The sequence below is a fragment of the Sphaerodactylus townsendi genome, linkage group LG05 (genome assembly GCF_021028975.2).
Source record: "Sphaerodactylus townsendi isolate TG3544 linkage group LG05, MPM_Stown_v2.3, whole genome shotgun sequence".
NCBI lineage: Eukaryota > Metazoa > Chordata > Lepidosauria > Squamata > Sphaerodactylidae > Sphaerodactylus > Sphaerodactylus townsendi.
In genome coordinates, this window is record NC_059429.1 from 123,397,446 (window position 1) to 123,409,455 (window position 12,010).

Below are 12,010 nucleotides of genomic sequence, written 5' to 3' on the forward strand. Positions count from 1 at the left end.
CAACAGTCTCTGGTGAGGAACTTTGTCAAAAGCCTTTTGGAAATCCAAGTAGACAATGTCCACCGGTTCACCCCTGTCCACATGCCTGTTTACACCCTCAAAGAACTCCTAGTAAGTTTGTAAGACAGGATTTTGCTCTCTGCAAAAGCCATGCTGACTCTTTCTCAGCAGGTCTTGCTTTTCTACATGTTTTATAATTTTATCTTTAATGATAGATTCTACTAATTTACCAGGAACAGATGTCAAACTGACTGGCCTGTAATTTCGGGTCCCCTAGATCCTTTCTTAAAGATTGGTGTGACATTGGCCATCTTCCAGTCTTCAGGGATGGAGCCTGATTTCAGGGATAAGTTGCATATTAAAGTGAGAAGATCAGCAATTTCATGCTTGAGCTCTTTAAGAACTCTTGGGTGAATGCAATCTGGGCCAGGGGATTTGGTAACATTTAGTTTATCAATGGCTGCCAGAACTTCTTCCTTGTCTACCACTATCTTCGCTAGTTCCTCGGATTCGCCTCCTAAGAAGCTTGGTTCAGGTGCAGGAATGTTCCTCACCTCCTCTTGGGTGAAGACAGATGCAAAGAATTCATTCAGCTTCTCTGCAATCTCCCTGCCATCTTTTAGCACACCCTTTGTTCCTTTGTCATCTAACGGGCCTACCGCTTCCCTTGCTGGCTCCCTGCTTTTGATGTACTTGAAGAACTGTTTGTTGCTGGTCTTGATGTTCATAGCCATGCGTTCCTCATAATCCTTTTTTGCCTCCCTTACAGCTAACTTGCTTCTCTTTTGCCACCATTTGTGTTCCCTCTCATATTCTTCATCAGCCAAACTGGACTTCCATTTTCTAAAAGACATTTTCTTTTTTCTGATAATTTCCTCAACCTCTCTTGTTAACCATGGTGGCTTTCTTTTGGACTGGGTGCTGCCTTTTCTAACCTGTGGAACACATTCCATCTTTCCTAGGTTCTCTTCAATTCGGCAATCCTACCAAACCCTGGGAAAGTAGACTACCAGGGTCTGACAGGACTGCTGGGTGGAAGAGAACCTAGGCTTGGGCGACTGCTACCTAGAGATAGGAGGACGGGACAAGATGAGCACCCCCCTCCCTGTTTGCGCCCCCCTTGATTCTGGCTGGGGGTTTCACATTGAGGCTGCTGAGGCTGGAGTAGTCTCCTCCTCCCCTTCCCCCCACCTTTAGCTGCTGCCTCTCCATGACATCATAGAAGGAGCAGCAGGACAAGAAGGAGTGGGAAGGCCCAGATGTGGGCCCTCCACCAACACAGACCTGCCCCCAAGTCAACACCTTTTTGTCAGGCATGCTGGAGGGAGGGCAGTCATGACACACGTGTGCCGCCACTACTGCTTTTGCAAAAGCTGCCTGCCAATCTTCGCTGGCTCAGCTTTCAAGCAGTCTTCTAAAACCCTTCTGCACACATGCAAACATGGAGATACTCAGAGGAGCGAAGAGCCTGCATGGCTGAAGAAGAGGCAGAAACAGCATGCACCCCAGACAGCTCCCATGTGCATAGTTGTGGCTATGCAATGCATGCCCTGTCCTTTTGCTCAATAACCTAAAGAACCACTATAGATAGGATCCTCACAACTGAGATATTCGCGTAGGAATATCTGGAACATCGTTTTCTAGCCCATGCAACACAAAGCAGGCTTGGGAGGGCTGGTGCCAGGCACAAGGACCGAAGTGGAGCATTCTGTAGAACAGGGGTAGGGAACCTGCGGCTCTCCAGATGTTCAGGAACTACAATTCCCATCAGCCCCTACCAGCATGGCCAATTGGCCATGCTGACAGAGGCTGATGGGAATTGTAGTTCCTGAACATCTGGAGAGCCGCAGGTTCCCTACCCCTGCTGTAGAACAAAGAAGGTCCAGGAAGTGGTGGCAAATTGATTTACAATTGAGTTTCTGTGAGACAACGTATAACATATGTCACTACCTTTTACAATGTATGTTTCAACTTCTTCTTCAGGTATGCTTACAGTTTCCCACTGATGAGCCTAAAAACAACAATTTTGGAAAAGGGGATGAAACATCTTGTTGAATTTTAAACTTAAATGCATACATTTCTGATCAGCATTTAGTTACCCTGGAATGCTGTTTTCAGCAAAGTAATACAGATCTTCAAGCACATACCCCTGGACTGATTTGCTTGCAAGTCCTCTCCCTACAGCTTTTCCACTGGGGAATTAACTGACACCTCCCAAAGGGCTACAAAGTAAAGGCACATTTTTGTATCTTAAATCCCAATCCAGATTGTGGAGGTGGCTGGGGACAGTGCTGCTGATGCACCATATCCAGAGGGCTCTCCAGAGGCGGGGGGAGGTAAAAAACAGCAAACCCCTCCCCTTCTCCAGAAATTGGAGCCAATGGGCTTATGCCACCCAAAGAGCTGGGACTTCTGACTTTTGTGGCAGCAGGGCTGAGAGGCATCTATCCACCTGCAAATTGGGCCATCTGTCTGTGTATCTGCCCCTTGTACCAATGGGGTGGGCACCTGCGCTGGCACAAGGCTATGCAGGCTTCACACACAGGTGTCCCCCCCCCCCCCCCCCGCGGATTGGGCTGCCGCTGTTCAGCAGATACCATTTTACACTTTTCTTGTTTTCATACTATTTTGCCTGCATACATTATAAGCTGCTATGAAGTCTCCTGGTCAACAAAGGTCTTCAGTTGTGAATTCTAGCATATACCATACAACTCTAAAATATTTTAAGGTGCAGCCTTGAGCTACTAAGCAGGGAAAGTAATAAAGCAAAGGAGGGATCATCCCTAGATCTCTTTTCTCTAAAACTCTGTTTTAGAATTTTTTTTAAAATTAATTTTTGTAACAGCCTTTGGCCTTATGCAATTAAACTGAATTTGAACTATTAAAGCAGACATCTCTAATAGTATTTTTTTTTGGCGGGGGGGGAGGGGTCTGCTGTCATAGTTATTGCTAATAAATGTTCACTGATTTTTCACTGATTTGATTGCTGCCTGAATGCTTAACTGGAATATGCAGGCTACCTTAAATTGATCAGAAGACAGCATACAAAACATTTAATTAATAAACAGATAAGTGGGGCAGAGGATTGCTTGGTACCATGGCCTTGTACAGAATGCTGACGTGGTGAGTTAAGGAATTGCTGATGCTACTGCAGTTGAAATAGGTTCTAGCCGTAAAACAAATAATTTTCAACTCCAGTTGCATAAAGTGATAGACACAAATACACATCTTGGAAAAAATACACATGAACAGACAGCAGGGAACTGGTTGGAGTTCCCTACCACTGTACACATCTGTAAAAGTACTAACTAATCTCTGTAAAGCAAAAGGCAGCCCTAAGACTCCCACAATGAACTACTGTCAAATACACGGTTGCCATTACCCCAAACATTTTGATACAACAAGATTATCTTAACATACTTCATCATCTGCAGCAACATAGAAGGATATACTTCTGCTACCAGTATTAAAATCAATCCAGAATTCTTCAAGATTGTCGTCTTCTGGTATCTGCAGCTAAAAACAATCAAGACAAAAAAACCCCAGAATCTATCAAGTTGCATATGAACTAATATGCTTTGAATCTAACATCAACACTCTACACACATTTGAAAAAAAAATATTTGGGCTCCACTTCCAAACTAAATAGTTTTTAATCTGTTGCTTTTCATTCATTTAAACCATTTTTATCTTCTTATCATCTCGGACTCAAGGCAGCTAACAGTGCAACCATCAGGCTGAGAGGATACAAGACCAATCCAAGCTTGAAAAAGAGATTAAAATGTAAAGCTGGGAATCACCAGCATATTGGTAACAACCCACTTCAACGTGCCTGGTGATCTTGACCAGTGGCCTAACACAGAAGTTAAAGATTCCTATGACACCCCACAAATTACATCCCAATTAGCCATCTCTGCTTCTGCTATGGCAAAGTTTCCTGCCAACAGGAAAATAACAAGGCTTTTTATCCCAAAATTTGGTATCACACACATATTCCTTTTTAATTAACATAAAACACCACATTAGTTTCAACACAAAAAAATACTTACCTCATATTCCCCCAGGAAGGCTGATAAACAAGGATAGGTAAATACCCTGTAAAAAAGTATCATCATCATCATCATCAACATTTGTCAGATTCAAAAGGCAGCCCTGCTGGGATCCGCACAAATACTTCGTTGATACAGTACAATGTCCTAGGCTTTTGGGTGCAGTTCAAATTGTAATGAAAGACCAACAACCAGCTAAAGAACTGGCAGCTGTGGTATCAAATGAAATTAAATAACAACATTATCAATATTAATTTCCCCTTATCTTAACTGTACTTACAGAAGATGATGATCCAATTAATTAGTTTGTCACCATTCTGTTGTTTTATGATTGATTACTATGTTTTATGATTGATTACTATGTTTTATGATTGATTACTGATGTTTTATGTTGTTTTTATGCTACTGTTGTTCGCCGTCCCAAGCCCCGCGGGGGAGGGCGGGATACAAATAAAAAAATAAAATAAAATTAAAATAAATAAATAAATAAATAAATAAATAAATAAATGGACTGTATCCTCCCAGTCCTCCCAGCTAAGTACAAAGTATGTCTAATCAGCAGAAAAACCTCTTGAACCAACAGAATGCTCCTTGAACAAATGAGACACATGTTGCATCAACAGAACAAACTGCTCAACAGTTTACCGCATCAGAGTCCCAGATACACAGTCATCCAATCAGCATCTAGCTTACAGTTCACCAATCATAGCCGGACTTCAAAGGTCTAATACCCATTTTCCCCACTGGCAGCAATGAAAACTCAGGTGCAGCAGAGGGGCTGCACAAGTCCCTCGTCTTTGTCGGTGGCACTCCATATACTTTCCCCATCTACATGATGCACTACAATCCCCATTTTCGGTACAAATAAATTATTATTATTCCTCTCCCTACAACAGGAGCTTTCATCTCCACCTTTTAGCTTTTCTCTCCTGTTTGTGGCTCTGCCTTCCCCTCTTGTTGACAGCTGGTTTCCATTCTTCCTGTTAATGCGCTCAGCCCCCACCCCTCCCAGAACTGGTTTTGCCTCTGGGAGAGACAATTTAATTGCAATTAGCTATTTAATTTTAAATTGCTACTACTTCAGTACAAGGCTTGTACAAAGTGACAGAGTTTTTGACCTCCTGATATATTAGTTGAGTTAATACATTGGTAAAATTGTGTATCTATTAATTATCTGTTTCTTCTCCACTCCCTTTTCTAAGATTTATTGTAACAAGACCGGAAGCTAAAACATTCAGTGGAGCGAACATGGCATGGTATAGCGTGACCCTGTCACATTTTGGAAGCTAAGCAGGGGAAGGCAACGGCAAACCACCTCTGCTTCTCACTTGCCTTGACAGCCCCGTGTTGGGGTTGCCATGGGTCAGTTATGACTGGACATCACATAAATATGTATTGATTCAATCATTTACTCCCAGTGACTCTGTTGCAAGACTCTTCATGTGTAAAAGGAGGCAACTTGCTGTGGCAGACTTAACAGAGGGACTGATTTGATTTCTGGTTTGCTTTAGCGTTCACCACATAACTTAATTTCCCCCCGAAATGCTTACAGTACCCTGGGCCAGCCTTCTTTTTCTGATACTTCTTTGTGAGTAAGGATAAAAATCCCTGTTTTATTAATTCTAATTTTCATTATATTGGGAGCAGTGTCTGGGCTGCACTACTGCCAGGGCAGATACCTCAGGCCACTATGGAGGCAGACAGCCCAGCTCTTGGCAGTGGCAGCTGTCCCCGCTGCAGAGAGCTCGACCTAGCTGGGGAATTTCTCTCAGCATGAGCGGGAGATGGGATTCCTCCCCCCCCCGCCCCTCCCCAAGCAGGGAGAGATGGCATTTCCTCCTGCGAAATTTGTTGGCCCCCACTTGTTTACTATATATTTGTTTTTAGTATGCTGGCTTTTACTATATATTTGTTTTTCAGTGTATTTACTTTTTGTCTTGCCATATCCTCAAGGAAATTCATAAAATAAAATGTAACCATATGCTCCAGGACCAGGGGCAGTCATATTACTGTAATTTGAATGTTCACACCAGCAACAACGTAAAAGGACCGTAATGTTTTCACCATCATCTATCTCATCTCATAAGCAGTCCAACTATATCATATGAAATGTTTAGCCTAATGTGGTGGCTTGGATCCAGTAGCATTTAAGTAGAAACATAAATGAACTTAGCATAGTTCCAATTACGCAAGATCATGTACAATATGGAACACTTTCCTTCCTTTGCATTGCAGTGCCCAGAAAGTAGTTGCACAGGATCCGGAGAAAGTGGAAATAAATGTCAGAATGCAATACATTTGACCTAGCACAAACCCTTTCCCCACATTTCTGCTCGCACAACAGCTCCAGTGCAAACAGCAAAACTGCACTGGCTCTAACCCCTTGTTCTCATCCAACATGAAAACAGAATTTATTTTTATTTATTTATTTATTTTATTAAACTTATAGGCCGCCTATCGAGAATCAAAGGCCGGCTTTATTCGAAAATATAGCTGTTACATCAACAGTATGAGATCCAACTTAGCATAAAATACTAAAATCCATTAAAACCTAAAGAACTAGCTTGGCAACGTTTAGCAACAAAACTATAGGTTAAACAACCCAATTCATAAATTATTTAAGACAGGCGCCCCGCCAAAGGCCAATGAAGAAAGGAAAAAGGGGAGGAAGTGGGCGGGGACTCGCGATGGAATTTGTAAAGTTAAAGGCAGAGCTTGGCTTTAATCAAAGATGGAAAGAGCAGTCTCGAAGTTTAGATTTCGAATTTTCCAGTTGTCGGTAGGGGGCGAGTAAGATCCTGACGGCCCGGCCTCCCCAAAAGCCCGGTTGGGAAAAGCTCCGTACTTGCAGGCCCTCACGGAGACTTCGTTCAAGGTCCCGCATTGTTCCAGAACAGCCGGAGTAATGAGCATTCCACCAGGCGAGGGGGGCCAGGGCTTGGTAAATAAAGGAGGCTCTGGCCGGGTTGAGGAGCCAGCCGTATCATCGTGCAGGACCAGGGGTCACCAGTGCCAAGATCTGCCTACGTTGCGCGGCTATGGCGAACCTGCATAATGGGACATGAAGGGGTGATGCGGTTCACCGCCCAGAGTATGTGCTCCTTAAAGGGCCCCATGCCGCGTAAGGCCTTAAAGGTTAATACCAACACCTTGAAAACGATCCGGAACTCCACCGGAAGCCAGTGCAGACGGCACAGCATAGGGGTGATATGATCTGTCTAGTATATGATTTGTCTAGTATAACTAATTGTATACCTTCTTTTGTCTCCAAGCATGGCATTCACCTGATTAAGGAACTTTCTACAATCCTATCAAGAAGAAATGAAATGTAAGTATTATAATTATTTTCCATTATGGAACATTTTCCATTTTTTCATTCTTTTCCATTATGGAACAAACACTGCTTACTGTTTCAAACTCAGAGTCCTTAATGCCTTTGAATGCATTAGTAACAAACTCCATAGAAAACCACTGGCTTGCTAGCTCTCCTCTTTGTTTTTCTGATGTCATTCTGCATAAAGCTTCAGTAATGGCAACTTGGAGATCATAGTCTGCAATGCGGGTGACAGGAACAGTTTAAAGAAATACTACAAAAGACTTAGAAAGAAACACTACAAAGGACTTCTTATGGAATGGAAGCCAAACTTGCCTTCTACAGTTTTTTTAAATTTTAGGAATTGACTATAATGTATTGAATTATAGATCAGAAAACAGGGGCAATGTTACCTGATAAACCAGGCCACATCAACTAGAGACAGTCACCAGTAAACAATGGATCAACTCACAAAGAACAACCAGTTTCACAGAATAACCATCTAATTTAATTAGTTTACTTGTCTGGATTTCTAGCATGTTCTATCCGTACAAAAAATGCCACAGAATTAGAGTGAGGCTGCTTTGCCTTACTCGTGTTCCTTAGATTCACCTCTACCAAATCAGCTTTCGTGTTCAGATGTTATTCATTTAACTTATCAAAATTAACAAGGGGCATTACCAAAATTAATACACTTATTAGACATATCCTTTATGCTTACCGCCAGCATCCAAAACTCTCTTTCCCATCTCATTCCTGTGAAACATTGTAACAGAAAAATATTAAAAACATTTTTATATTTTGTACATAACCTCCCTCAGTAACGACCTCCAGAGACACTTGACCCTTGCCATTTGCTGTTTCATGAATCACAGTTTCACTGTATTTGCAGTTCATAACTTGATCAAGTGAGACACTCTCTGGCCTGATTCTACCCTCACTGCACCATAATAGCATCATTACATTACTAATTTTTGTGAGATATTTGGTTGCTTTGCTACTGGAAGGCAGCCAAGCTATGTCTCCCAGTATTCATGAATATGGATATTCACAGTGATCACAGGAAGAGACCCCCTGTGAATGCAAAGGTCTATTGTACTAAAGTTCAGGAAAAAGTTAAGACTTTTTTCTTTAGCTACACTTTTTGCAGGAGAGAATGGAAAAGAAAGAAATTGCAGACAGCTGTTAAGGAGAGACAACCAAAAAAGGGTATACAACTTGATGTGAAGCAAACAGGATGGAAACATGGATACTGCTCTTCCACAGGTGTACACAATTCTGCTTATGGAGAAAATGGGAGGAATAACCCACCCTAGATTCTTTCCTCCACTCTAAATATCTCCACCCAAATATCTCCAGATTTACATGCTTCCTCCCCATATCACTTGGCTAAAAAATGAAATGACTCCTTGGCAAACCACTGTTTTCTTTGAATCAAACTATGACTTATTCACTGCCCTCCAAACAGAATTCCAATGGGATGAATCTAGCAGAGGATTTTCTGCTAATGTGTGTTTGGGCACGTGCACATGTGCTGTCTAGTCACAACTAGCTTACCCCGCAGAATGTAAGGGAAGCAATTTTCACCTATTCCCTCTCTTGCTACTGACCTCCAACTCCCCAGTAATGCTGTTCTGTGTGGGGAATCCCCCATCCTCTTGAAGAAGCATTTGGGGGGATTGGAGCTGCAGCAAAATAGGGGAGGCAGGGGAAGTTGAGCCCAGCTGATAGAAATCTTTTTGCCAGCAAAAACATTTGGTAGAATCCAAGTCCATGGTTTACAACAGATAACTGTTCTCAAACAGAGACTATCTGAGAGTTGTACTTGTCTACTGCGTACGCCAATACTCTATTTTTAAACCAAAGAAATATAATTTAATTTGAATTATATCAAGGAATGTTCTTAAACCAATTTAAATGACAAAATGCTAAAGTTCAACTGCTACTGTGAAATGATTAAAATTAAAATCGTACAAGTTACTTTCTTCATTAACACAATTTTCAGATAGTGAATTTCTAGAAGTGCTTTACATTGCTTAGATAACTAACAACATCAGAATAGAAAAACTTGAACTATATATTCTTTCAAGGTTCTAGAGTTCTAAAAACGGGCAGTTTGGGTTAGATAACTGATACCGCTACATCAAAAATTACATTAAAGATTAAATAATTACATCACATGTAACATTTCCTTTGTGGGAATAATTTTCTTTCTGGCATCTCGAGGCATGGCATCAAGCATTGAGTTCAATTTCCTTACTGCCTAAGGATAAGAACAACTAATTGAATACCGGGCACATTAAAGGCAGAAACAGTAGCAATAGGTTAGGTGAAAAAGTGCCTTTGATTATCCATGCAAGCAATGCAATTACATAATTTTTATCTTCTCAGAGGTTAATTGAGCAATAAATGCAATTGACTGGCACATCACAGATTATCAGTTCTCACAGATTCCCAACCAGGGTTCCATGGTACCCTGGGGTGCCGTGAGCATGTCCCAGGGGTACTGCGGCAACACTATTACCCCCCTCACTTTTGTGGTGTCTGCTGCCGGTGCCAGCAAGGACATGGAGCTGGTCCAGGAGGCAGGGCCTGCTGCAAGGTCAGCAGCCAATTGCCGCACCCCTCCCCCCTCGCAGTGCTTCCCTTTACCCTGGGAGGGGAAGGTGGGGGGGTGGCAAGCAGGGGCACTGGGAGGGGAAGGTGGGAGGATGGCAGGGGTACTGTGAGATATGAAGAGTGAGGTCAAGGGTACCGTGATGTCGAAAAGGTTGGGAAACATTGACCTAATCACATACATGCACATTCATGAAATCAGGCCTTTGTTGGGACTGACTATATGCAGTGTGATGATACCTAAAATACACTACAAAAAGGAAGCTAAGTAGCCAGTAGAAAATAGTAAAGCTAGAAACAAAACTGAATTCTTAGACTCCACGATTGCAAGAATGCAAAAGAGACAATGAACAAAAGATAATGTTACTGAATAAATGGAAGAGTTGATTCTATCTTTTAGTGCTGGGCTTATGGTAAAATGACCCCACAAGCATTTTGTTTTTACCACGAGGATGAGGGATTGACTCAACCAAACTAGGTGTGAAGTTGTTAATTCACTTCACTAAATTTTTCTTGTGAGTTCTTTCACAAAGAGATGTGCTCTGAGCTGCCCCCAAGAGGTCATTAGAAATATTGCAGCCTGAAAGCCTAGTATAATGAGATCCTTTGCATTTTGGAAATTAGGAGGAATGGGGGGTGGGGGAGTTTTTCTTTCAATCAAACTGCCCACGAGAGCACCACAAACCAACCCTTAAGCTTCCCTAAAGTGAAAGCACATTTATCAAGCATACAAGAATAACTTTATAAAAAAATCTGGGGTGTGGTGCTATTTTACCAGGGAGACACTGATGCATAGACTTTTCTGCACTTTTTTTAACTTGTGAAAGGATCTTATAGTAAGAACAACCTTGCACTTATGTGTAACTGTTATTCATAGAGTGGTCTTTGGTGCAAGTACACATAGGTAGGGATCATGTGCAGGGCCAGCCACAGTAGATTTGTCAGCTTCATAAATATGCACAAATCATTATACATGTTAAAACCTTTAGAAACCAACATGGCAACCACTCGGTCAAGCCTCGGGCACCTAACCAAGCACATGGGGGTGGGGGGTGGGGGGAGAAGCTGTGAGTTTTGAAACTGACAAATGCAGCCACAAGCCCCTGCGGAAGCATAGGTTGCCACAGACCACTGAGGAACACTGGGGATGGCCATTCGGAAGTAGGCAATCCTGACAGCCCAGGAGGCGGAGCAAGGGGAAACTGTGTCTGGGGCGCGCATGCGCCCCGCGCCCCTTCCGCAGCACCGCTCGTCCCTGCCCCAGGGCGCACCCAGGGCGTCACATTCCCCCTGCCTTGTGGGCGCTATGCCACTGGGGCAGCCCCAAAGTGGAACCTCCCAAAGCTGCCTCGGGACTCCCGATTTTTCAGGCTTTCTCCAGGGAATACATCAACATCACAGTGGTGCCAGGAATAATTGGGTGACTTTAAAATAGTGGATACCATCTCCATGTTGCTTCTCTGAGACAACACTGATGGGGTTTTCAATACCATGAGGAGGCAAAAAACAAAACAAGCCTCCCCGCTGCTGTAAAATCCTCGATTGGGCTTTATGGGCTCACATCACCCAAAAGGGTGGCGTAAGCCCAAACACCCAATGTCAGCATTCTGGCGGGCAAAGTCTTTTTGCATCAGCAGGTCTAGAAGAGGGCAACGTGGAGCTGCATGTAGCCTGCCGCCAGGGTAAGTAACACCCCCCTCTGGCACGTTTACCCCTTGTGTCAGCGGGATGGGCACCCACACTAGTGCAGGACTTTGCCAGCTCCAGAGTGCAGGCCTTTGTCATTCTATCCCCCCACCCCCTGCCACAGATTGGACTTCCTGCTAGAGATGCATTTCTTACCTCTTGCCGAACGCAAATGTGTATTCTGTCATCAGCAGCAAGAGCGCATATTCGTAAAATAAAGTTTTCTAGTATAAGCATTTTACCTAAATAAAAATGATCAAAATACAATTTGTATGTTTTGCCAAGTCAGGGTACACCTTCAAAGAAATTCACACAACAGATACATATTATCTTAATTATTCTCTCA

General features: G+C 42.9%; 1 protein-coding gene across 1 annotated transcript in view; it reads right to left on the reverse strand.

The window, feature by feature from the left end:
• The window catches only part of LOC125433404 (synaptonemal complex protein 2-like), a 35,191-nt gene extending 23,428 nt beyond the window's left edge, over positions 1-11,763 (reverse strand). The window contains exons 1-7 of the mRNA XM_048497907.1: positions 11,691-11,763; positions 8,973-9,047; positions 7,458-7,600; positions 7,305-7,357; positions 4,050-4,095; positions 3,421-3,516; positions 1,951-2,011 (exon numbers count right to left, since the gene is read on the reverse strand). Of these exons, the coding sequence (XP_048353864.1) occupies positions 1,951-2,011; positions 3,421-3,516; positions 4,050-4,095; positions 7,305-7,357; positions 7,458-7,600; positions 8,973-9,047; positions 11,691-11,763 (547 nt within the window). The remainder of the gene's footprint in view (positions 1-1,950; positions 2,012-3,420; positions 3,517-4,049; positions 4,096-7,304; positions 7,358-7,457; positions 7,601-8,972; positions 9,048-11,690) is intronic.
• Positions 11,764-12,010: the final 247 nt, after the last annotated feature.